General features: G+C 36.0%; 1 protein-coding gene across 1 annotated transcript in view; it reads right to left on the reverse strand.

Moving 5' to 3' along the window:
* The window catches only part of Nsf (N-ethylmaleimide sensitive factor, vesicle fusing ATPase), a 155,368-nt gene that overhangs the window by 16,313 nt on the left and 113,521 nt on the right, over positions 1–25,534 (reverse strand). The window contains exons 14-17 of the mRNA XM_026408235.2: positions 25,051–25,207; positions 21,518–21,651; positions 11,020–11,086; positions 8,524–8,603 (exon numbers count right to left, since the gene is read on the reverse strand). Coding sequence (XP_026264020.1) covers positions 8,524–8,603; positions 11,020–11,086; positions 21,518–21,651; positions 25,051–25,207 — 438 coding nt within the window. The remainder of the gene's footprint in view (positions 1–8,523; positions 8,604–11,019; positions 11,087–21,517; positions 21,652–25,050; positions 25,208–25,534) is intronic.

Genomic DNA, 25,534 nt, shown 5'->3' on the forward strand with positions numbered 1-25,534 from the left:
GGCACTCAACCACAATAGGTTGAGACTAGAAGCATGGCACCCAGCTGAATTCCAGGTGGGTTTCCAAGGGCAGGTGTGATAGTCATGAGGCACTCTTGCCACCTTTACTTTCCGGATCACAGGGTGTCTTATAGGCATTACATTAAATTAGTTTTAGAAGAAAAACCAACTGTTAGAAATATATGTTACACATGGACAAAGTTTAGATACAAAGTGGACTCTAACTCCAGGGGGCAAACTAAAATTTAGTAGCAAAGCAATGGGATTAAAGAATTTTGACAGTAGTGCTGTTGAGTTAAAAATAAACATAACTGGATACATATTAAGTTTTCATATTAAGGTAACATATGCTTATAGTAGAAAATTTGTAAAACATTGGAAACAATAAAGCAGCAAAAAAATCGCCTATAATGCTACCATCTAAAATAGAGCAGTTGTTTTCAAGATGAAGAAACAGAACTTCCTTTTACTTTCAATACCATTCTTTATAGCATTTATTTTTTGTATATGTTTAAAAAAATAAAAAGGCAATTACAATAAACCATCCTGGCATATATCCTCTAGTCCTTCAACTGAAATCACACTGTCAGAATAACTGGAAACTAAAGTGATAGGCGATTGGATAGTGTACGTGCAGTTTCTGACACAGGTTTAGTTTATACAGACACAGGACTGCTGTGAGCTAGGTGACCACAGAGCTTCCCATAGTACCCCTGTCACTTAGCACTGCTCCTTCTCTTGCCTTTCCGCCATTACTGTTCTCATTCCAGCGTCTGGCTCCCTGCTCCAGGGCTGGCTAAGGGAGGGTCTGGAGGAGCTGGGGCAAAGGAAGTGGCTGGGCTCTTCCCTGTGACTTCTGGGGGCTGGCTTCATCAGCAGCACATCTCTTTTGATGGGCTGCTTACTTTGTTGCCTTTTTTTGTGCAAGGAGTTAGTTTTCTAAAATTAATAATAAACTAATCACTGAGTTGTGCTTTGCAGTATATGTAAAGAACCACAATGAACATTTACTTAATTCTCACAACTAAAATAAACAATTTGGAAGATTGTTCCTACTTTACAAATGAGAAAATTGAGACTCAGAGGTTCAATGATTGGATTCAAATTCAAGTCTTCTGATTTTAACTCTCTCCTCTTATTTACATGCCAGTGACAGTTCTATGTGCATGCAGTAGAGATCTACCATCTTCAAAACAGACGTTAACTAATATTATCTACATTGCTTAAATAGGTTAAAAATAGGTGGGGGTGAACTCGGCAGATTTTTTTTCTGCTTTATTGTTTCCAGTGTTTTACACTTGTTAGAGGGCACTCTTTCTACTCCTTAGTGTAAGAAGTAGGGCTGCCATAGTGATGTGGTTACAGACCAAGTTGTAACTTTAAAACATTAAGTTCTAGTTCCACCTACATGCCGATACACACAGAAATAGTGAAGGATTGTTCTGGGCCTTTTATAAGTTTTCTCTCTTACCCCATTGCTATTATGCACATATTACATGGCATAAATCCTAGGGAATCTCCAAAGATCTGTGTTCTTACTTCAGGTATAGGAAGATGGAAAAGAAACTATAAAGTGACCATTTAGTTGCACTTGGTTGGAGTCAGGAGAAAAGAGCTGTGGTTATACTCTATAAGTCGTTGTGGTTATACTCCTTCTATAAAGGAAGGAGGTGGGCCAGTCTCAAGGCTGAGGACAAGTGTGACTAGGGAGTATCCTCAGGGATTTCACTATGACCATCTGTCTATGCTATTGAGCTCAGAAATTCCTGGGTCTCCCCTTTATTCTTCCCTGTATAACAGAAATCCCCAATCCCGGTATCAGAGTATTTGTCTTAGGAAGCTTGTAAGTCTCACTGAATGTAAGATGGGGAGGCAGGGAGTCCCATGTTTCTTTCCCTGGTATTACACATAAAGGAAGTGGTATCTGGGCACTGGAAATTGAAAGTCTGAGTTCACTTTCTATGGAAACTTGCTTTGAATAGCAGTTATATTCTTCAGTCATCCTATTTTACAAACTGAAAAGGTCCTATAGACCATCTACAGGCATCTCTTTTCTTTAATACCTTATACATGTGTAGTCCATAAGTTTACAAAGGCCTTCACTATATCATAGTTGACCCTCAATGGTAGGTAAGGCAAAGAAATTATTGACACTTTGTAGATGAAGAAACAGATGCAAATAAACTAAGGGACTAGTTCAAGGCAATAAAGCCAGGAGATAGGTGAGCCAAGACTTAAACTCAGGTTTCTTGACCCCCAATATAAAGAGTGGGATCTGCCACTTCATGACACCATAGAGTACTAGGAGAGTGTAACCAAAGCTTTCTAAAGCTGTTGTCATATCATGGTAATTACCTAGGGCAACAGAGGCAGAACATGACATTCTGGCTGTGAATGACAATATCAACACTTCTCTGAGATTCAGATATTTTGAATTATCTGAAAATAGCATTTATATGCCATGTATATGTATCTTATAACTTATTTTGATATGCATTACTGCCTATTATAAATGTGCTCTTCCAAAACCAAAACAAGCCAAACCAAATTCTTTTTTTTTTAAATATTTGCTGATTTTACTTTGCAGATGTTTGTAGCAATGTTTTATAAAAGGATTCTTTTTTTTTTTTTTTTTGATGTATTAAAATTGGTCTAGGGCTCGGGATGTGGCTCAAGTGGTAGCATGCTGGCCTGGCATACATGAGGCACTGGGTTCGATCCTCAGCCCCACATTAAAAAAAAAAAAAATAAGGATATTGTGTCCACCTAAAAAACTAAAAAATAAACATTTTAAAAAATTGGTCTACATATATGTGTATTATAAAAATATGCATATATCCATATATATAGAACTTTCCAAGAAAATATGCTATACTAACCAAAGTAAACCTAAAGAAATTTTATAAAATATAGTAGCCATCTAACTTCATTGACTCATTGACTTAATAAGTGGGAAAACTGGGCCACTGTCAATCATCACATATTTTTTTTAAATAAAAAATGAAGTTCAATGCAGAAGTCACCACATCAGTGATTACAATTAATGTGTCTGGCAAAATGACTAACCCTCTTTCCTAAAGTGGTTATATATCTTATTGAGTCATATTGTAGTCATTAGCCAGAGTTAATTTTAAACAGATAGATGCAGAGATACTCATGTTTAGGCCTGCACAATTTGGAGTCTCTTCATTATCTGCTTATTTCACTAAAGCAACCCAAAGCCTGAAGAGTTGCCTAATATTACCAAGACTTCCTAGTAACATATATGAAGTAAGACTGTACAAAGATGTCACAAAAGTGTCACACAGAAAGCAGCCTGTCTACACAGTGGTGATGTTGAAATAAAACTCGTGGAGAAACAAATATGTCTGCCTAGTTGAGCCCCCCCCCCCCACTAGTACTCTACAGTTTCCTACTGGCTCACACATTATACCTTCCCCAGCTCTAAACCTGTTTCTTTCTTACTTATTAAGCAATATTATTACTAGGTGCCAGAGCAGTGAGGAGGTTTTTTTCAACAACTTTATAATTAAAACAACAAACAACTGTAAGTTCTGAGCTCTTCTTCAGTAATACTGCCAGGGATTTCAAGTAATATTCTTCTTTTGTAGAAGTGTAAGTTTCCAGAGTATTCCACTGGTATGCTGCCAATGAGGGATATGTGGATTAAAATAGCCACTCCTACCAGCTGAGGGGAAAGCTGGGGGTCCTGGGGTGGCTGGGCCAGTTTTGGGTGTTCTTGCCAACTTACCCAAGTATATCATCAGATGTTATCTTTTTCTATGTATTAAAAAGTTGGAAAGCACTGAAAAAGGGTTGGTTCTCCATAAACTACCAGATTATTCTGTTATATTCAGATGAGGTCTTCCAATTTGATTTCTACCACTGCCAAGAATACCCAGAATTAAATAGTCAAGTTAAAGGGTTTTGACTATTCCTACACTTGTAGAAGAAACTAGAAAGTCACATCATTTTAAGTCTGAGGTGCCCCTTTTTGGGCAATTTATTTTGCCTCAAAAAAAAAAAAAAAAGTGGGAGAAGAGACCCATGAGGGAAATAATAAAGCCCTGGTGCTGCTGGCTGCAGGATCTACCTGGCCTTCCCTTCTTACTGCTGCTTCTTCCTTGACATTAAGACCGAGGCTTTCATCCTCCTGATCTGGAAAAGCACATCCCCCTCAACTTCCATAAATCTGCAAAACTTGAAAAGAGCCCCAGTGTCATCAAGTAAAAGAGAAGGCTTTAGGAATCTCATGGAAGGAGGGGTGTCTTCAAGCCTCTCACTGCTAAGCCGGACATTTCCTAACACTGGACAAATTGTACGTCCAGCTCAGGGAGGGTGAACTGCAGTGGTCTTTTACCCTCCAAGCCAATTGTTAGCTTTTCACAGGAATCAGCAGGGAAGCACATGTGAAACCTCTGTGTGCCGGTGAGCGCCCCCATGCCTTGTGTGACTCTGCATGTAGATGAAGCAGGCCGGGAGCTTTCTGAGCTGCTGCTGCTGAGTTCTCAGAGAAGCCTTTTCTCCGGCTGGGCTCCCTGCTGGGACAGCCCTTTTCAATTTTTCTATCCCCCCTCGATCTCTTCTCCTGCAGAACACAGGGAAACTTGATTGAAATAAAGACCTAGGGAACATGTTTTATTTTCTCCTGTTCAATCCATTTTAGAAAAGCTTTTAATTGGTTTTAAAAAGATGCTAAACAAAATGTGATGATGTTTTTCAGTCTTCATGAACTACGGATACCACTTTTTATACTTTCAAAGGGCTAATAAATCAATCATGAAATTAACTCTCCAGCTAAATTTAAAGCAAATCCACTGAATACCAGGTTCATTAAAAATCTATGCATTTACTTAGAAAAATTTAAAATTCAAAGAAAATTATCCTAGTAACTGAAATCTGACTTGAATTTTTAGTTCTACACTGAAAATCCAAGAGCAAGGCAATCACAAAGGGAAAAAAGGAGGGCTTGTGAACCAGTTTTAATAAGCCAATTTACAAGAAGGGAGGGGTGGGGGAGGGGTGGAAGTGGAAAAAGAGAATATCTTGATACATAACAACATAGTGCCCCTGGAGGGATTCTTTTATTTGAGCATGTGCACACATGCACACACAATTTTTCTGTGTGAAAGCTAGATTTACAACAAATGCAACATTAAGGATTCTGTGACTGATATGATTGCTGTATTGTAATCCATGTACAGTTCTCTTTTTAAAGAAAAATGCCCACATCTTTTGTTTTCTTGCCAGTGGTAAATAATAGTTTTCTACCTTTATGCACCTTACAACATTCAGATGCATATATATATACATTTTAAACTGAAAACATCTGAAAAACCTACTTGATAATGGACTGGTGAAGTGAATCCTCCCACTTTAGAGTTACAAACATTCTTGATATTAGATCAGCCTGAACATTTTTCCTTTATTTTCTTGAGATAATATAAACTAATTTTACAAAACAACATGATACGGAAAAGACATTCTTTATTTTCTTAAATATGTTCCAATTAAAAATATTACAAATATTAATTTCTCCTGCTACTTATACTACAGGTCATCTTAGGCAGACCAGGTCAGAGTGAACGAATTCTAGATTAATTCCTTTAAAAGAGAATCCCTGCCATTTCCCATCACTAAGGCAACCAGATCTCTTACTCCTATGTTTCCTGTATCCTTTCTCTTCAGTCCTTAGAGAAGTTTGTTCCACATCCCTTTTTAATGATCTAATTGCTGTTTCTAACCAAGCTGAGCCATGTACCTTGGATGCTCACCCTTCACTTCTAACTCTCCATATAATTATCTTTTCATCATTGAAGTAGCATCTGAAACCACATTTTAAAAACTGTGACCAATTTATTGAGATGTAATTCACATAGCACACAACAAACAGTTTTTAGTATATTCACAGATAAGTGCAACTGTCACCACAATCAATTTTAGGGTATTTTCATCAGTCCAAAAAAGAAACTCCCTACCCACTGGCAGTCACCTCCTAGTCTCCCCATCCACCCCTCTCAGCCCCAGGCAGCCACTAATATACTTTCTGTCTCTATAAATTTGCCAATTCTGAGCATTTTGTATAAATGGAATTGTATAGTGTGGCCTTTGGGACTGGTTTCTTTACGTGTTTTCAAGGTTTGTCCATGTTGTAGCACATTCAGTACTGCATTTTTTAATTGGTAAATAGTATTCCACTGTAGGGATACATTAGATTTTATTTTATTTGATGAACATTTGTATTGTTTCTACTTCTTTTATGAATAATATTACCAAAAACATCCATATACAATAATTTGTATAGGCAAATGTTTTCTTTTTGGGTACCTACCTGGGAGTGAATTGATGAGCCATCTACTAACTTGATGATTAACCTTTTAAGGAATTACCAGATTATTTTCCAAAGACTGCACAATTTTTACATTCTCACCAGTAGTGTTAGATGGGTGTCAATTTTTTCATCGTATTATTATCTGACCTTTAGACTAGATCCAACCTAGTAGGTATGAAATGGTCCCTCACTGAATTGGTTTTGATTTGCATTACCCTGATGATGAATGATGTTAACTCTTTTTGTGTACTTATTGACCATTTGAACTTTACTTATTTTTTAATGTTTCTACTTTAATCATACCCTGTTCTAAATATAAACTCAAACAATACTAAAACACTTAAGCCCACCAAAATGAGAAGATATAAAAATTTATATTTAATAGGATATATTTTTTGTTGAATAACTTACTCATGAAGCATATATGTGTAAGACTCTATGCCAGATGTGAGATTTAAAAGCATAAGATAATGTTCCTTAAGAATCTTACAATTATTCTAATAAATATAAAGTTCTTCTTAAGTTTTTAATCAAAATTTAAACATTTTCTGTTTATTTCTATATTAGAATCTATTTTGGATTACAAAAAACTTTCAGCCAGAAGATGTATCTTAATTAAATCAATGTATGTAGTATTTAACCATGTAAAGAACAAGTTGTTCAAAATAGCATTGAAAATTATTCTTCCTTCTCCCAAGTGACTCTTAGCATATTTTTTAAATAAAAAAACTGAATATTACAAGAAATAAGTTTAAATGCCCAGAAGACATTTTTTTATTCTAATAATTTTAAATATGCTAACTTCATTAAAAAAGGGATTTTTGAGGTTGTGATACCTACATAGGTATTGGGTAGAAATTATAATTGAAAAATTTTAAAATTTGTTCTAATTAGTTATACATGACAGCAGAATACATTTTAGAGATTATTGTTGTTTCATCAACCTTAGACATATTTACATATTTATAAGAATATTGAAGGAATCAGAAAAGGGAAAAATAGAGTCACTTCTCCAACTTAAGCCTTAGTATAAGCTCAAATACCAGTACTGGGAATAATGATTTATGGAACGAGGGTTTAAAAATCCTCCCACAGTGCATATATGTAGCAAATTTAAGGGTATTATAGGTTAGATTTCTTTCACTACTCTAGAAATTTTTAAAAATTCCCTCAATCTAGAAAATCAGGATAGTCCTTTATCCTTAAATGTAAAATATACATACACATTATTTTAACTGTTAAATTAAAAATTAGATTCATCAACTTAACATTAAATATTTTCCCTATAGATATATATATTCATGTACAAAATTCCCATATAGACACTAAGATGTTTTCCAAATTAATGCTTAAGCCTTTTGAATATGACTTGATTGGCATTTTGTCAAGGTTATAACACAGAGAATCAATCAAGAGAATTTATCTTGAGACATAACCAAACATGCTCTGGCAGCCCCTATATAATTACAATATTTAACCAACCTATAAAGGTTGGTTTAAATTTGTTAAGCTAAGAAAATCACCAGTCTCTAGTAGCCACATCAGTAGAAATGAGCCTGACTATAATATCATTCCTTAAAAGTACCATGTGACTACAGAAGACTCTTACAACGATGACTCAACATCTGTAAAAGTTAAAAAACAAAACAAAACAAACAAAAAGCCTTGCCTATAGTAAATAAACTTAAAAGCCCTCAAATAAAAACTCTTAAATGCAACAAACAGGAACACATTTTGAATCCCTTCTACATTAATATCATCATCTCTCTTGGGAGGTAGAGTGGGGAAAGATGTAGAATATGTTGGAGAATTTATAAAGCAAGAAACAATACTAACTGAAATTGTCAGATTTTGATATTTTAAGAATTGGAAAAGAAAAAAAAATCACTTAATAATATAATTTACCTTTAGACAGAACGCCTCTGGTATTCAGAGTAGGGCTTTTTTGTTTGTTTGTTTTTTTTTTTTTTTGGTCCCCTCCTTCAAGGGGAAAGGTATCCAGGTGTTTTTAACAAACATTTCTAAGAAATTGCTGCAAACCATGGCAATACAGATGACCTTTCAAAATCCTTTCAACAACAGAATTTTATGTTTATGACAACCTGGCTTATTCAGAAACAGTACACCACTAAATGGAATTTACTGAAAGAGACTGTGAAAATATTCCTTATTATTATTATTATTTCTTTTACCTGAGGAGGTGCCTTTTTCAGTAACACAAGAAGAGCCTGTAATACCAGATTAGAAAATCGGGGGCCAATGGGGACATAATCTGGAAGAGAAACATGGTTATGATTAGGCATCTTATACACATTTACACACATCAAAATGTTCTGATTTTTCTACATCAAGAGTAAACATCATCCTAAGTAACAGGCAACTATCTATAATAAGAAAAAAATACCTCTAGTAACCTAAATGTTTAAAATGTCACATAAGAACACTTTTCTGTACATTTTTTCAAAACAAGCAAACTAAAAACTTCTAAATATCCATTCTGAGTTCAGGTAGACATTTTAGCTGGTTTTCAGATTTTTTTTTTTTTTTTTAAGGGGAAAGCATCCAAGTGTATTTATTGAGCATTTCTAAGAAACTGATGCAAACTATGGCAACACAATAACTGAAATGATGGTGATGAAGACTGGCCTCAGGTGGTGAAGAGTGGATGACTAAAGAACTTTCGGTTAGAAACTAGTACTTCAATGGGCTGGGGTTTTAGCTCAGTGGTAGAGTGCTTGCCTCACATGCACGAGGCCCTGGGTTCAATCCTCAGTACCACATTAAAAAAATAAAAAAATAAATAAATAAAAATAAAGATATTGTGTCCATCTACAACTAATTAAATTTTTTTTTTTTTTTTTTTAAAGAAAACTAGTACATCAAGATTCGCATAGTGGCTGAGGTAGGAGGATCCCTCAGCAACTTATGGAGACCATCTCAAAGGAAAATAACAGGGCTGGGGTTGTAGCTCAGTGGTAGAGCAGTTGCCTAGCATGTATGAGGCACTGTGTTCGATCCTTGGCATCACATAAAAAAATAAAATAAAGGTATTGTGTTCATCTACAACTAAAATAAATATTTTTAAAAAAGGTAAAATAACAAAAAGGGCTGGAGATGTGGCTCAGTGGTTAAACCCTGATGGGTGCTATCCCCAGCCCCCCACCCCCACCCCAAAAAAGACTCAGTATAAATGGTACTTCTTTAGCTGTCTCTGAGTATTATATATTCAACCTAGACCTGGGCTTAGAGCTCCCAGTAGGCATCAGCCTCCCGATGTCAAAAGCGATCCCTTTGTTTTAAAATATCCAGAACACATGTGCATTCCCTTTGCATTAGTTTTTGCCAATATATGTTATAACAGACAGGCAGAATCTTATTTATTTTTCTGAGACCCTAGTAATTCTAGCACAGTAGTAAGGGCTCAGCAAATACTTGTTGAATAAATCAACAAACATGAACAGAAAATAACTATTCATACAAGTGAAAATATACTCAGAGGGCACACATTCCTGACATAGTGGTGTTGCTATGACCACACATCTCAATTGTGTTTAGATAAAGGAATTTACACAGAGCTATGAGTATGTGCCTAAAAGCTTTTAAAGAAATAATCCTATAAACTGGGCTGAGATGTATCAAACATTGCACACCAAAACCCAGGTCATCAGATAAAACTATCAATTTAAGGAGACTTCACGGATACCTGCTTTTGCTTTATGACAAACACTGCCAAAACTTAAAAAAGAAAAAACAGAATTTAATGCCAAGTCTGAAAATCGTGGAGAAAGCACAGTAAGAACAGTGAATCTGAAATTATGACTATACAATTATGGAAAGCTCATGGAAGGTTAATCAGATGTTGAGTAGTATTTTCAGATGTTTATTAAGTCACCAGGTGGATTTTTTTTCCAATGGATTTTATTATTCTATCCTGATCCACTGTTATGATTTATGCTAGATTGATTTAATTTTACAATGAATAAAATGTAACAGTACAAGAATTTTCTGGCAATTACTATGTTGAGTGCAGAGACTCAGTCTTACTCATCTTTGTGTCCCATAGGACTGCACTTCAACATAAAAGATGTTTAATAAATATTTTAAAAAATTACTATAGAGCACTTGAAACTTTTGGAACGTTTTCAACATTCATTTTCCATTTTTGTTTTCACAGTTACTCTGTGGTATTAGCATAAAAAGGATTATAAATTGTTTTGTAAGAATAGAAACGGATGTACAGAGAGCTTACAACTTCTGCCCAAGTATTCTAGCAAATTTGTGGGTTTTACTACAATCCTAAACTCTTCTTTCTTTCATTCTGTCAAAGTTTACAAGTGGACTTCTGAGTTATAGGCATCTCAGAGATAGATACTGAATAGCAAATATATCACCCCCAAAATACTAATAATTTACTATGAAGAACACACTGTACAAGATAGAAAATAACATGAAACGTGGGTCCTTAAAAGAAAGCAGTTTATAACAGAGTAAAGGTAACAGGCATTTTACCATGAATGAATATTATGATTGACAGTAGACACAAGAAGTAGAGTTATATTTCCTTGTATGATGAAGAACAATATTTCTCTTGCCCTAAAGTTTATAAATATCCATTATTTGACTCTTAATTTTTTGAGACGTCAGCTATAAAGTGGCAAAGAGAGTACATGGCCAAAGTTATGACTCACCTAGCAATCTCTCAATGTCATCCACAACCACACAACTGAGTTGGGATTTGTATGCATCATCAAAGATCTGGAAGAAAACAGAACCATTTATTATCTCACTGCCTTCCATAATTATGTCAATTTCCAACAACATTAAATGTAGTCAATTCCTGAGCAAACCTAAACAAAGCACAGTAAAACACCAATACTTCAGACCACAATAAATTAGAATTTAGTAGATTATAGGATTTTAGAACTGGAAAAAGACTGAGGTCCAAAGCAATTAAATGACTTGCCTGAGATAACATAATTGGATCATGGCTACATAGAGATCAGGTTAAGGCTGTTTTCAACACTCAGAGCTGCAGGTGTCACACCCGGGCATGCCAAAGGACAGCTGATCATTAATCAACTAACAGATCCTATCATGTTTATCAGTTGGTCTCTCATATCTTCCAGGAGCATGGCTTCAGTGTTGTAACTCAAGTGCTATATGGAGCCACAATGTGGCCCTGTTAGGCAGGAGTAACGTTGAAAGACCAGAATCACATCAACTCATGTCAGATCATAATGGTAAAACAGTTTACAAGAGAATTAAAACTTGGTTATGAGTCAGGCACAATAGGGCATGTCTGTGGTGCCAACTTAGGGAGGATGAGGTGGGAGGATCAACTGAGTCCAGGAGTTTAAGACCAGCCTGGGCAACAATGAGATCCACCCCCCCCACCCTGCCAAAAAAAAAAAAGGTGGGTACGAAGGATCAGATAGATATACCTATAAAACTAGACAAAAGACAAGAAGAGTACATTAAGACAGCCAAAGAAATGCAAATTAAAACAATTGTAAAGGAAGTTATATTCTGGCAAAGACACAGCAATTTCAAAGCAGTAAGATAAATTAGTTTTTGTATCAGTTGAATATATAAGTGCCCACAGCCTCAAGAACAGCCCTTTTGTAAGTGATGGTGGTTCCTAGTTCAGAAACTGTTAGTGGGACTTAGTGCATCCCGCTTGAGTCACAAGTTAGAACCAACTTTTGCATCCAGCCCAATCTTTCTGGCTGAAAACCTTTGTGCACAAGATGGCAAAGCCTGCTCTGGTTCCCACCTGCATCTTGCTTGAGGTATCATAATATTCCTTTATCCTTAGAAGATTTAGAATTAGGTAGAGAAATAAAGTAAATTAAACACATAATACTAACATTTTTTTATATTAAGTTGAAAAACAACCTGTGTTTATTTGGTCTTTAAAGTATTTGTGACAATTAAGAAAAGTTATCCTAGTCGAATCTCATTGTCGCCACCTGAACGAGTGCCTCATTACATCTTTCCTGGCATAAATACCAACAATAATTTCTGCCTCCAGATATTTAATCAAGTGGAACCCTCTGGTGGAAATGTTTTCCTTTGCTCCCTCCCCATTACCTCTCAATCACTGTCCTGCTCTTCATCAAAACCTCATCTATGCTGTTTCCTTAGCTACCTGTTTCCCTACTGGATTGTGAGGTGGATAAAAACTTCACTTTGCTCATGCTGTCTCTAGTACCCAGCCCAGAACGCTTTTCAGTAATGATGTTGGCTCAACAGATTGGATAGTTGAACCAACACAAGTTCTAATTCCATCCTGCCCAAAGTCATTTGTCTCTCTTCTCTTTAGAATCAGTGTTTCGTACATTGTGAATGTATTACAGACTCACTGTATTATTCCTTGTATAATACTGAATTGTTAGCACTCAGAAGGTTAAGTACTATTAATTATTTCTGTATCCTCATATCACTTATCATGATCCTTACCAGAAAATAATCTACAAGTATTTACTAAATGAATAAATTCAAACTTATGCATTATAAATTCAAGTAGAAATATCAAGTAAATAGTTGGAGATATCTGATTGAAGTCAGGGTATGGAGATCACTCTCTGGGAAGTGATTGCTGAAATCAAGGCAAGGGATAAGATCTTCAAGGAGAAATGGTAGAGGAAAGAATACAGGACTAAGAACTTATAAAATAAGAAGTTCTGCCATATTCATTCATTCATTCATTCCACAAATATATTTGAATTCCTATTATGTGTCAAATATTAACTAAGGCACCAGAGAGAATAGTAATTAAGACAAGTAATCCTACCTTCACAAAAATTAGAGTGGGGGAAGCTGGTCACTCATAATTGTATGAGTGGAAATATATCACTTTCTAAAAGAAATTAAGAGTCACTGAATGATTCACCATATTTCTTTTCCTATCTTGGCTCTCATGAAATCACAGGTGAGAAAGAACCTCTATTAGCTTGAGTCTCTAAGAAACTACAATGAGAAAAGCTCACCTTCTAAGCCATGACAGACATGTAGCATGAGTAAGAAATAGTCACTTCATTGTGTTAAACCACTGAGTTTTAGGGCTTGATCATTATGGTAGTATAACTCAGCCGTCCTGACTCATAAAGAAACTCAGGGAGTCAAGGATGGTATCTTCAGTTTAGAAAGTGACACATAAACTGAGATATGAAGGATGAATATGAGTTAACTTGTAGAAAAGGGGGAAGAAATTACTCTAAAACAGGTAAACTTGGCAAATGAGTGAGCATAATGAGGAGGGAGAAACAGAGGTCAAGGATCCTTCCTGGTTTGGCAAATGAAATGAAAAATAACATGGAGAAGTTGATTTGGGAATGGATCATGAGCACATATGAAGAACAAGAAGAGAAAAGCCTTTAATCTTCTCCCCCCAAAAAGGGAAGAACGGATGAGAATAGGATATTTCAGCCTCTTGATACAAAATGATGGCTCCTTTTGACTTTGAGCTGGGGAATTCAAGATACTGGGAGAGTCTGGCAGTAGCTCCATTGTAGTTACTTGCTAATTTTTGAAGATTAGGCCAATATGGCATCCAATGTGGTAACTTACAAACTCAGGGGATTTCAGGGAATCCCTTAAAATGATGCTTTGCTTTTCAAAACATTTTTCATAATTCTACTATAAGTTCTGAGGCAAGCATATAGTTCTGTCATCAGACTATGAGATTATGGATTAGAGCCACAGGGGCCTGAGAGACCAGGGTCTGGCTTGTTGCAGTAATCCTACATTTTTTCTTGAATCAGCTTTTTTTTTTTTTTTCTTCTCAAAACAATGTATAGCTTATATGGCTACGGAGACCTTATTCAGGACATTTCTGGGATTTATATTGATGATAAATTGCTATGTGGTATATAGTCTTACCAACTTATCTCAGATATTATAATTCACAAAGCATTACAAATCACTTCATAGTTGATTGCCTGGGCTACCTAAAATATTTTAGGAGAAAAACTCCTATGGTTGTCATTTAATGTAAAGTAGTGGGGGTCCTGTTGTTGTTGTTTTATAGACAGCAGTCAGTGCACTAATTACTACCCCAGAGAGAGGAGCACTCACAGCTAAGTCTCTTAATGTGCTAAGCATGACAAACGCAGTGCAATTCTAGTTGTAACTTGACCAATCTCAATGACTGGAACTCTTCTGGGAAGTGACTCTGCTCTAATTTAAATATACATACCCACACCCCTTCCATGTATATTCTCTTCCTTATCTAGTCCCTAGTGGAATATGAGGTCATCACTCTTCCCTTGGGTCCATGATTTCTGTCTAGTCTCCTCAGAAACTCATGGATTCCTGGCCTGAGGCCCCTGCAGAATGATCACTGAGACTTAGATTTGATGGGCAAGCACAAGAAATTAGATGCCAGACTAAAGTCTAGTGATAATATATGCATACTGAGCTGAGAGGCTCTACCACCACTTTAGGTAGTAAACCACCAAAGGAGGAGGTACTGGAAAAAAAATGCAGAAAAAATAATATTGTGGACTTGCCCAGTCAGAATACCATGATTTGCCACTGGTTATAACACAGAACAGACAGACATGTGGTGCCTGCACCAGATCAAAAGATGCCACCTAGAGTGCCAAGGAGGGCTAAGCTGGAGCTGGGCGCTGTATGTTACAGACGCTTTGAAAAATTCATCTATGTATGATCATATAAAATTAATCTGTGTATGATCATATGTATGACCATCTTAGTTTTATCAGGGAGTTTCCTATAGAGCTAGTAAATTTATCACTATATATATGTTCTTAGAGTCAAGTACGAAATCTGAAAGAAAAGATTAAAGAAAGAAAATGGGAAGAGTTGAAGAAGGAATAGTGGGAAAAAGTGGCATCTGTCGGCATGGAAATGATGAGGCCTATTCAAAAGGATGAAGACAATCTTGAGAAAACAGAATCTCATGGTCTATTTCTTGCTGTGCGAGTGATGAGATTGCCACTGTTAAAACCCTCTGGTACTACTTCTCTTGCTTGCAAAGGCAGATAACATAAACCAGACTCAGGGGTCATAAGAGACAACCTAGAACATGGGGAGCATGAGCTCAAGGCAGGAGTGTGTTGGATGTGCTCTGTAAGCACTGAGTAGCAGAAGTGGGCTCCTGCCATGGAGGAACTGGGGACAGGTCTATAAATGGTGCAGGACACTCTTAAAACAGAGTCTACTCCAGGAATCTTCAAATGCACTACAGCCACCTGTGAGTAGGGGAGAAACGGCAGCTGCAGGCTCTGGAGTCTACATGAATGCGCACCTGCATTCGTTCCCTGTTAATCCCAGACTTTCAGAATCACAAGCCACAGAGCAAAGTGTGTACCAAGTAGATTCCAAAATTCGTTTTCTCTAACTTCTTTGTGCTCTTAGGTAAGTGAAACCAAGTTCTCTGGTTTTTTTGGGGGCTGAAAGGGTTCATCTCAACTTTGGAGCAGTTGGCACAAAGTTAGCCAAACCTAGTTAGTAGCAATCTGATGATAGTAGGAATCTAATGGCTTAGAAAATCCCTAATGTAGTAAATCTGTCAGCAATTAGTTGAAAGCATACTCTAATCATATTTGGTAGCATATAAAAACGTAAATGAGCAAATTTAAATGGGTGCCATCAGTGATAATCTCTAGTTTCTAAAAATAACTTGGGAGTAAACCAAGCAAACATCAGCTGTCTTCTAATGAAATTGCCTCAGGAAGTGGACCTAAACTTTTGGCAAAGCACTAAAGCTTCTTGGATGACCTTAAAATCCCTTATTTGTTCTCCCTGCTTTTCAGGAAAAAAAATCTTACATTTTCATATAATATGAACCTCAGAGTGAGTATGCTTAATAATATAAAAAGTTACAACAAAGTCTGAAAGTTTGGCACCATCCTCCTTTATATGCTAAACAGATACAAGTAAAAGAAGACACAGTTCATTAAACAAAAGGAACACCCCCCCCCCAACCCAGCCATACAAGGACCTGTAGTCACTTCCGGAGTATCCACTTCTCTCTGCTAAGACATGCAAAAACTTCAACAAATCAGCTACATGATATATTAGGATGTTAACCAAAAACATCCAAATTCTGTTGCTTAGTAACTGCTGTCAAAAGATCCAATTTCCAGCTCTGCTCTTTGTATAGACTAAACCATGAAAAGAGGAGGATTAGGCACCATGATTCTGTTCTGTGCAGACTACAATTTGCAGTGGGATTTACAGAAGGATATTCAAAGAAGATTATTTCTTTCTTGCAAAGCTAGTGGAAAGGAAAATTTCTTCCATTAATTTTCAATCCTTTGAAAATAAGACTATACCATGTTATTAATGGATGTAGTTTTAGAAATCACTGATATTTTAACTTAATTTTGTTCAATTTAGTTGTATACAATTATTCTATTTCATCTTTGTACTCATTGCTTACTTAGAAAGCATCAAGATTAGATAACTGTTAAAATCAAATTCTGTTGCTTTGTTATTTTTTTCATTTAATGTTACTAATAGAACTGGCAAAACAGATGTTTTCAGATATTATGCAAAAGTAGATAAGAGAGTTAAAATTTAAAAGCAGAATGAAGTTTAGGAAGCAAACATAAAATGGGAGAGAAAAGCAGTATCTGTGAGTTCTTCGAATCTCTTAATGGAACATATGGTATTTCCCCTCCCCCCACAAATATAAGGCTAATATCTCATATGTACTTTGTCAGTGATGAGGAGTTTATCTGTGGAGAAAGGATTTATTAAGCAAATTGAGAGAAACACATGGTCAATTCTAAACTAATTGAGAATAAACTACTTTCATGTATTTTTAACCATTTGTGAAAAAGAAGCAGTAGCATAATTACAACAGAATCTCACATTCTCATTAAAGCAAGCCTAATGGCCTTCTCCACTATCCCACACTCACCTCTTGGTTTGAGTAATAAATGCTCATAAAGATACTCTATGTCAAAAAAAAAAATAAAAAAAAAAGATACTCTATGTCTTAACTAATTCAGACCACCCCTCTTCAACAAAAATTAACATGTTACATTATTTTTGAGTTGCACAAACTATTGTCATTATAAAACATTTGAAAAAATCTTTAAAATTGAACAGTTAATCATTAAAATGTAGCTGAAGAAATACTTCAGGGCCAATTTTTTGTCTAACAAACTAGCAAAAAAATTTTAATACTATCAAGTGGGGGTGCAAATCCTAAGAACTCATTCTCAAATGACACAGCTGCAAGTGCAAATTAGTACAACTTTCTGAAGAAGTGGACTTTATAAATCATTAGTATATTTACATAAGAATTGTAATAACAATATGCATAAAAATCCTTCAAATATTAATATTTTTGCCTTAGCAGTCCCAATTCTGAGAATTTACACTAAGGAAATAATCAGAAAGTATGTATAATAAGTAAAAACAATTGCTGTACTTTATTGAGTACATATTATACATTACAGGTACTCAGTGTTACTTTACATAAATTACCATATCATTTAATTCTCATAATAACCCTAAGAAGCACCTATGAATATTACCTTCACTCATAGCTGAGAAAAACAAGCTTATAAGGTAAGGAACTTGTCCAAGGTCATAGAGTAAAACTCAGATCTATGTGAATCCTAAGTCCAAATTCTCACTTATAACATGCTAATATACCGAAGAAAAATCTAATAAGAAATAGTGGTTTCTCTAGGTTGGTAATTCTATAGAATATTATTTATAATTGTGAAAAACCAACCTGGGTCAACCTGGATACAACTTAAATGTGCAACAAAGTGGGACTATTTAAAGGGTTACTATACAGCTATTAATAACATAACATCTATATACATTTTAGTGATATTTTTAAAAGTTCTTAATATCTTGAGTGAAAAAAAATCAGGTTTAAAGCAGTATGTTTCCCCAGGTGTGGAGGTAATCCCAGTTATTCAGGAGGCTGAGGCAGGAGGATTACAAGTTTGAGGCCAGCCTCAGCAACTTAGTAAGACCCTGTCTCAAAATAAAAAATAAAAAGGGCTGGAGATGTAAATCAGTAGTAAGTTAGTAAGTGTCCTTGGGTTCAATCCTCAGTATGTATGTACGAACGTAATATATATATATATGAATGAACGAACGAATGAATGAATGAATGAATGAATAATAGTATGTCACTGGATATGGTGGCACAAATCTGTTAAATCCCTGCTACTTGGGAGGCTGAGGCAGGAAGATCATAAGTTTGAGCCAGCCTGAGGCAACTCAGGGAGACTCTATCTCAAAAGAAAATAAAAAGGAATAGGGATATAGTTCAGAGATAGAGCACTTGCCTAACATGTGCAAGCCCATGGGTTCAATACTGCAAAAAAATTAAAACCAACAAAAAACAGTATGTTCAATGTGATCCCCAATACAGTGTGTGTGTAGAAAAAAAGAATTGAAGAAGATAGGTATTTATGCTTTTCTGTATTTTCTAAATTATTTTTGTAATTAGGAAAAGCTATATTTTTGGGGTAGCACTTAGAAGGAAAGAAATATTTTCTCCAGGATGATAAAACATTATAAATCATTTGTGCTCTGAAAAAAAAGTTAAAAACATTTTCTTCCCACTGAAAATGTAGAGAGGAGAACAGTGGTGGGAGGTAGACTACAATAACTAAAGAATGGCATTTATATTTCATTTTCAAAAACAACTTGGAAGACTGAGCATCTTTAGACTGGTTTGAGCCCTCAGGCTTTTGTCAACCTATCATTAGGTAACAATGTGAAAGCTATTTGCAGGGAAAGATTTTGTAATATTTCTAATATATTTCTAAGACACCTATGCTTCATTCTTTTTTCTGTTCTGAACTTTAGTTACAGGGAATCATATTTTTCCCCCTGAGGAAAACCAAAAAGTCTAATGTGAATTTATTATACTGCTGAAGCAGAAATAATTTTTGTAACTTTAAGAGTACATGGATGATCCAGACAGTGAATCATGAATTGAAATGATTTTGAATAAGCTTGTATAGACACTTATTTTTATATTCTTTAGCCTTCTACTCATCTAAAACTCTACCTTGAAAGGCTTCAACAATTTAAAGATTAAATCATAAGTTATTAAGCCATTAATTTAACCATTTAAGCCTCTAAAATCAGCATATATTACCTTCCCCCCTCAAGTCAATTTGCAAGAGATTAAATTAATAAAAATGATAATATCTCACACTCACAAAGAAGCTTTGATCTGCAGAAGCCTAAAGTACTTTTTAAAAACTTTATAGAAAAACTAGGCCTATCCACCCACATCCCACAGTACATCTGAGGTAGAAGCTGGCAGCTGGTGAAAAGCAATGGAGCATCTGCAGGGAAGACTACCACTTTTGAATAAGCACAGGAACAGACAGCGTAGGGAAATGCAACAGAATTAGCTTCTCAATTAAATAGGGAAATTCAAAAGGCTATTATTTAAATTTTCACCAGGAGTGGCTTAAGGGAAAATAAAAACCAGAAAATAAGGACTGGAAAATACCTCAGTGGTAGACAGCTTGCCTACCATGCTTCAGGTCCAGGGTTTGATCCCCATCACTGAAAAATAACAAAGACAGACAGACCCCACCTACTCTCGGGAGTTACTGGTCTTGTTTATTCTCTGCAGATATTCCTGAGAAGGACAGATACTACTCAGAAATAGAGTGAACTATGATAGTCTGAGGTCTTTCCATGGCTGGCAACTTTCCTCTCTCATTCACACCCAATTTGAAAGATCTTTATATAGAATATTAACTATTTTGGGGGGGAGCATTCTGGGGATTGAACCAAGGACCTCACACATGCTAGGCAAGCACTCTATCACTCAGCTACACCGCCAGCCCTAGAGTATAAATCTTGCCATTTCAGGGCTTGTGGCTCAGAATCTGCTTCTTCCATCTACTGCAAGCACCCATCACCAACAATTTTCTGCAACCTACAAAAACAAGAGACTAACTTCTTAAACTGCGATTTGGAGGAGTCTGGGATTTTGGAATGGGTTTTTCCTTTTTAGTCCCTTTCTTAATGAAAAACTAAAGCACTTCTACCATCTGGGGTAGGTTAGAAGTGAGGGCCTATGAGTAAGATCAAAGAACACCCAGAATCATGTTTAGTAGGCAGCACTCAGTTTTCAGGATTTTCTTCCCCATGTCTTTTACTTTTATCAATTCATATGAGTAAAAGATCAAGCATAAAAAAAGGTTTAAATCAAAGAAATACTTTAGTTGGATATAAAATATAATTTCCTCACTGTCTGTTTGGTAGGATGTCAAATTAGCCTACCAATGACAACATTGAAACATTGACTACCAAGTGAGACAAATAGGTAGAGTCTTCATTGTGAGACTTTCAAAAAGGTTTTTTTTTTTTTTTGAGCAGTCGTCTATCTTAGATAACCTACTTGTCACTTTCTTGAATATAAGAGAGATGGACCAGATGATCTAATGTCCTTTCAGCTCTAGGATCCTATTCTATGTTGTTTTAGCTTCACTGATGGTTCAAAGTAGCCATATTAAGAAAGTGTTAAATGGGGAAAAGAAGATTGAGGACTGAGTTAAGTTGTCAAGCAGACTCTATTACCTAATATACAATCATCCTTTTTTAGGGATTCTTGGGAATATCTTCCCAATGATCACCTCTTTTCTTTCCCAAACTATCCAATCAACTTAATTGGCCTTCAACAGTTCAACTTTATACATAAATAAAAGAACTTAAAAGAAATCCTATATGAATTTGCTCTACTCCACCTGAATACTCTTAACAATTCTTCTTTTAATCAAGTTGATATAAAGTTAAGAAATGAAAATTAATCTTAAAATGTACTAAACAAAAAAGATAATTTAAAAGGTAAAGATACCCTTAATAAAAATGTATTACAGGGGCTAGGGTTGTGGCTCAGTGGTAGAGCACATGTCTCACACGTATGAGGCACTGGGTTCAATCCTCAGCACCACATAAAAATAAATAAATAAAGATATCATGTCCATCTACAACTAAAAAAAAATTTTTAAAAATGCATTACAAAGTTAAAAAAACAAAAACAAAACAGTTAATGCCCCTCCCTTACAAGTTATGCTGATAATTTTGTTTCATTTGAGAAGAACAGTGTACAAAGGCAAATATATGCATGTATATACATGTATGTACAAGCACGCACGTGTGTGTGCACACACACATCTAAGGGACAGGAAATTAAAATAAAATTACAAATCTTGATACCTTCTTCATGGCCTGACACTTGGCTGTCTCAGAAAAGCCAATCATCTTATCAGGAGAACAGATCTTGATGAAGGGGAAGTTGGATTCCTCTGCGATCTTTGCAGCTAATGCAGTCTTCCCACTATGAGGAGGGCCTGCATAAAGATATGAACAAGTCAGAGGAAAAAAGCCAACCTAAGCAAAGGAGAATCAAACAAGTTTAAACTTTGATCCATAATGTACTGAGGTCTCAACTAGTTGCTCATTAACATTTCCTGACACAGTTTCATGGCAGACATGTTTCCTTTTATTTATTAGCAACTAAACTTAATGATCTGATTAGCATTTTTTAAAAGTATGGTAAAATAACATGCCTTCTTGCTTTTTCACATTGCCTTAATCTTTAAAAATTCTCACTGTGTTTATAAAGTGCCAGGGTTTTGTTTCTTAAAAGAGAGAAAGGGGGGAGGGAGAGAATGTAATGCCTATCAGCACTTGTGATATTAGTTCTATCAAACTGTTTAACAAAAAATACTATCGTGTTAGGAGATGATATTGTGATTAGGGAAAAACTGCCTTATTATAAGTAAATGTTCTATAAAAAGATAGAATTCTAAAGACACAGGCCTTATCTAAAGGCAACCAAATCTACAAATTTACCTGCATTTAGACAACCCTTCCCTCCCCTCATGTGTATTGGAAGATACGTCCCTCTTCCAACCATAAACCAATAAATTTTTCCCTACCATCTTCTCAGGAACCTGACATTAGCGACCCTTCCTCGTTCCAATATGTTCAGCTGCTTCCTCTTCCCTGAAGCTTTTTCAATAGTGTTAAACATAATCTGATCTGACAGTTAAAAAAAAAAAAAAACACTCTTTCTGGACTTCATTCCACTCAACAATACCCTTCAAAATGGAACTTCCCTAAACAATCATCTCCATTGGCAGCTTCACTCTTCATCTCCCCTTCATCTGTCCATCGCCACCAACCATACAGCTTCCACTGCATGACATGATCAGGCTCCCATCAATGATCTCGGGGCCACCAATCAAGAGAGATACTTCATCTTTGTTGACCTCTTAGAAAATTTGATACAACTTGTAACTTCCCTCTTTCTTGAAACACCTTTCCATTTCTGGCTTCTGAGACAGCACGCTCTCCCTTGGCCCCTTACCCCCAAACAAGACTCTTGCTCAGTCTCCTTTGTCAGCACTTCCCACTTTTTTTAGTCCTAAATTGTTAATGCACCTCAGAGATAAGTTCTAGGTCCTCTCTTCATCTCAACCCTCACCCCTTCTGTAAGTGACTTCATCCATTCCCATTTTTCAAAGTCAGTCTCCATAATGACAAATCATGAATCTATTGCCAGCTGGGCTACTCTTCTGAGTGCCAAGCCTACCTATGCAATAGGCTATTTGCCATTTCTAATTTAATTCTCCTACAGGAGCCTAGAATTTATTCAAAACCGAACTCATGATCTGTCTTCCTCAAACTGTTTCTTCACTAGTATTCCTAATCTTAGTAAACAGCACCATTTACCAGGCTCTATAATGCCAGAAATCTGGGAATCATGTGTGATAACTGATATATGTATGATAACTAAACAATCAAACCAATATTTCCAAGCTTTAGCCCCCACAATTACAAGACAGGGATAACAAGAGCATCTATTCCCACAGAACTGACATTAGGCTTAAATGAGATAACACATATAAAGTACTAACAGAGTGACTGGCAAATGGGAAGGGCTTGAAGAATGTTAACCCAATTATGGTTGAGAATTAATAATAATGATTTTGTCACACTTTATTCTACCTCCTAGATATTTCTCAGATTAGCCCACTGGGCTCCAGCTCCACTCAACCAGCACTCATTAAGACAATGCAACTGCTTCTTTTTGATTTTCCATCCATTCTCCATGATGAAGCAATTATGATGATATTCTGAAAACACACATCTGCTCACATGACTTATTGCTTAAAACCCAACAAATGGCTTCCCATTGCCCCTAAGATGCAGTCTTTTTATTTTTTTTAGCTGTAGATGGACACAATACCTTTATTTTGTTTATTTAGGTTTTTTTTTTTTTTTTTTCAATGTGGTGCTGGGGATCAAACCCAGGGCCTCATGCATGCTATGCAAGTGCTCTACCAACTGAACCACAACTCCAGTCCCAAGATGCAGTCTTTAACATCGCCAGTGAGGCTTTGTAAGAAATGGCTCCTACCTACACTTCTTCAGTTTATGTGTGGTGAATTTTTCTGTTTCCAGATCTTCTCTGCTCAGGGCTTTTTCACATGCTAGTCACTCTGCCTAGAACACCAATTACAAAGCCCAGCCAGCTTCTCTGCATTCTTTGGGTCTGGGCTTACGATGCTTCTCTCAAGGAGCCCTTGCCCCCTGACTTTTGAGGGAGTTAGGCTCCTGTCATCTGGCCTCACTGAATTTTTCTGTCCTCATACTAATCATAATTGTACATTAATTATTTGTGAATGGAATGTCCTTCCCCTGTTGTCTACTTGATAAAATCCTAACTAATCCTTCAAGGCCTAAATGAACCATCACTTCTGGTTTACTCTGACCACCCTTGGGCAAAATTTCTTGCATTAGCACACATCCTTACACACAAATGCTGTAGTTAGGAATTTCTTTACAAGTCTTTTTCATGACTAGACTGAATGCTTGAGTGGAGATGCTTGAATGTCTCTATCTCCAGCAACTAAGTAGCCTAAAACACAGCAAGTATTCAGTAAATACTCTTTTTTTTTCTTTTTTTAATTTTTATTGGTTGTTCACAACATTACAAAGCTCTTGACATATCATATTTCATACATTAGATTGAAGTGGGTTATGAACTCCCAATTTTACCCCAAATGCAGATTGCAGAATCACATCGGTTACACATCCACAATTTTACATAATGCCCAATTAATAACTGTTGTATTCTGCTGCCTTTCCTATCCCCTACTATCCCCCCTCCCCTCCCATCTTCTCTCTCTACCCCATCTACTGTAATTCATTTCTCTCCTTGTTTATTTTCCCATTCCCCTCTCAACCTCTTATATGTAATTTTGTATAGCAATGAGGATCTCCCTTCATTTCCATGCAATTTCCCTTTTCTCTCCCTTTCCCTCCCATCTCATGTCTCTGTTTAATGTTAATCTTTTCTTCCTGCTCTTCCTCCCTCTCTGTTCATAGTTGCTCTCATTATATCAAAGAAGACATTTGGTATTTGTTTTTTAGGGATTGACTAGCTTCACTAAGCATAATCTGCTCTAGTGCCATCAGTAAATACTCTTGTAACTGAATGAGGTCTATTTAATACCAGAGAAATTTAGATACAATCCTACAAGAAAACTAATTGCTATCAGTAACACTCAATCCCAAGGAAATTTTAATTTGTGTATAATATTGGTACACAGACTGGGTAACTATTTTCAGATTATGAATAAGGTTTAGAACTGAAAATCAATTCTGGAATGTGCTATATGGCTTTTTAAAAGTGCTGCTGTTCTTAAACGTTTTAAGGCTATCTCATCATTCTTTCTCACCTTCTAAAAGGACGCTAACCAGTGGTGTGCGGTCACTGTTTTTAGTCTGCTGGACCAGCAGCTCCCCATCATCCAGAACTCGAGTAACTGGGTCACCCCATTTGATGATTCCATTCATAATATAACTTGCATAATCCTCTTGATTTGTGCCAAATGCCTAATGAGGGAAAGGATAATTTAAAGCATTTTGAACATTAATATTAAAAAGTAAAATATTTAATTTCTCCACCATTGTGTTATTTGTGCTTCGTTCTATTCCTCACCATATCTTCTCACAAGACTTTCAAAACAAGCAATACCTGACCAAGAAACAAAAGCAAAATTGTTCCATTCCCCAGAGGCTTGAATGAAAACTGGTAATTAAATAATGTGTAACTCTTTTTTGGGGGGAGAGGGTACTAGGGAATTGAACTCAGGGTCACTCGACCATTGAGCCACATCCCCAGCCCTATATTGTATTTTATTTAGAGACAGGGTCTCATTT

Source organism: Urocitellus parryii, chromosome 7 (genome assembly GCF_045843805.1).
Source record: "Urocitellus parryii isolate mUroPar1 chromosome 7, mUroPar1.hap1, whole genome shotgun sequence".
Taxonomy (NCBI): domain Eukaryota; kingdom Metazoa; phylum Chordata; class Mammalia; order Rodentia; family Sciuridae; genus Urocitellus; species Urocitellus parryii.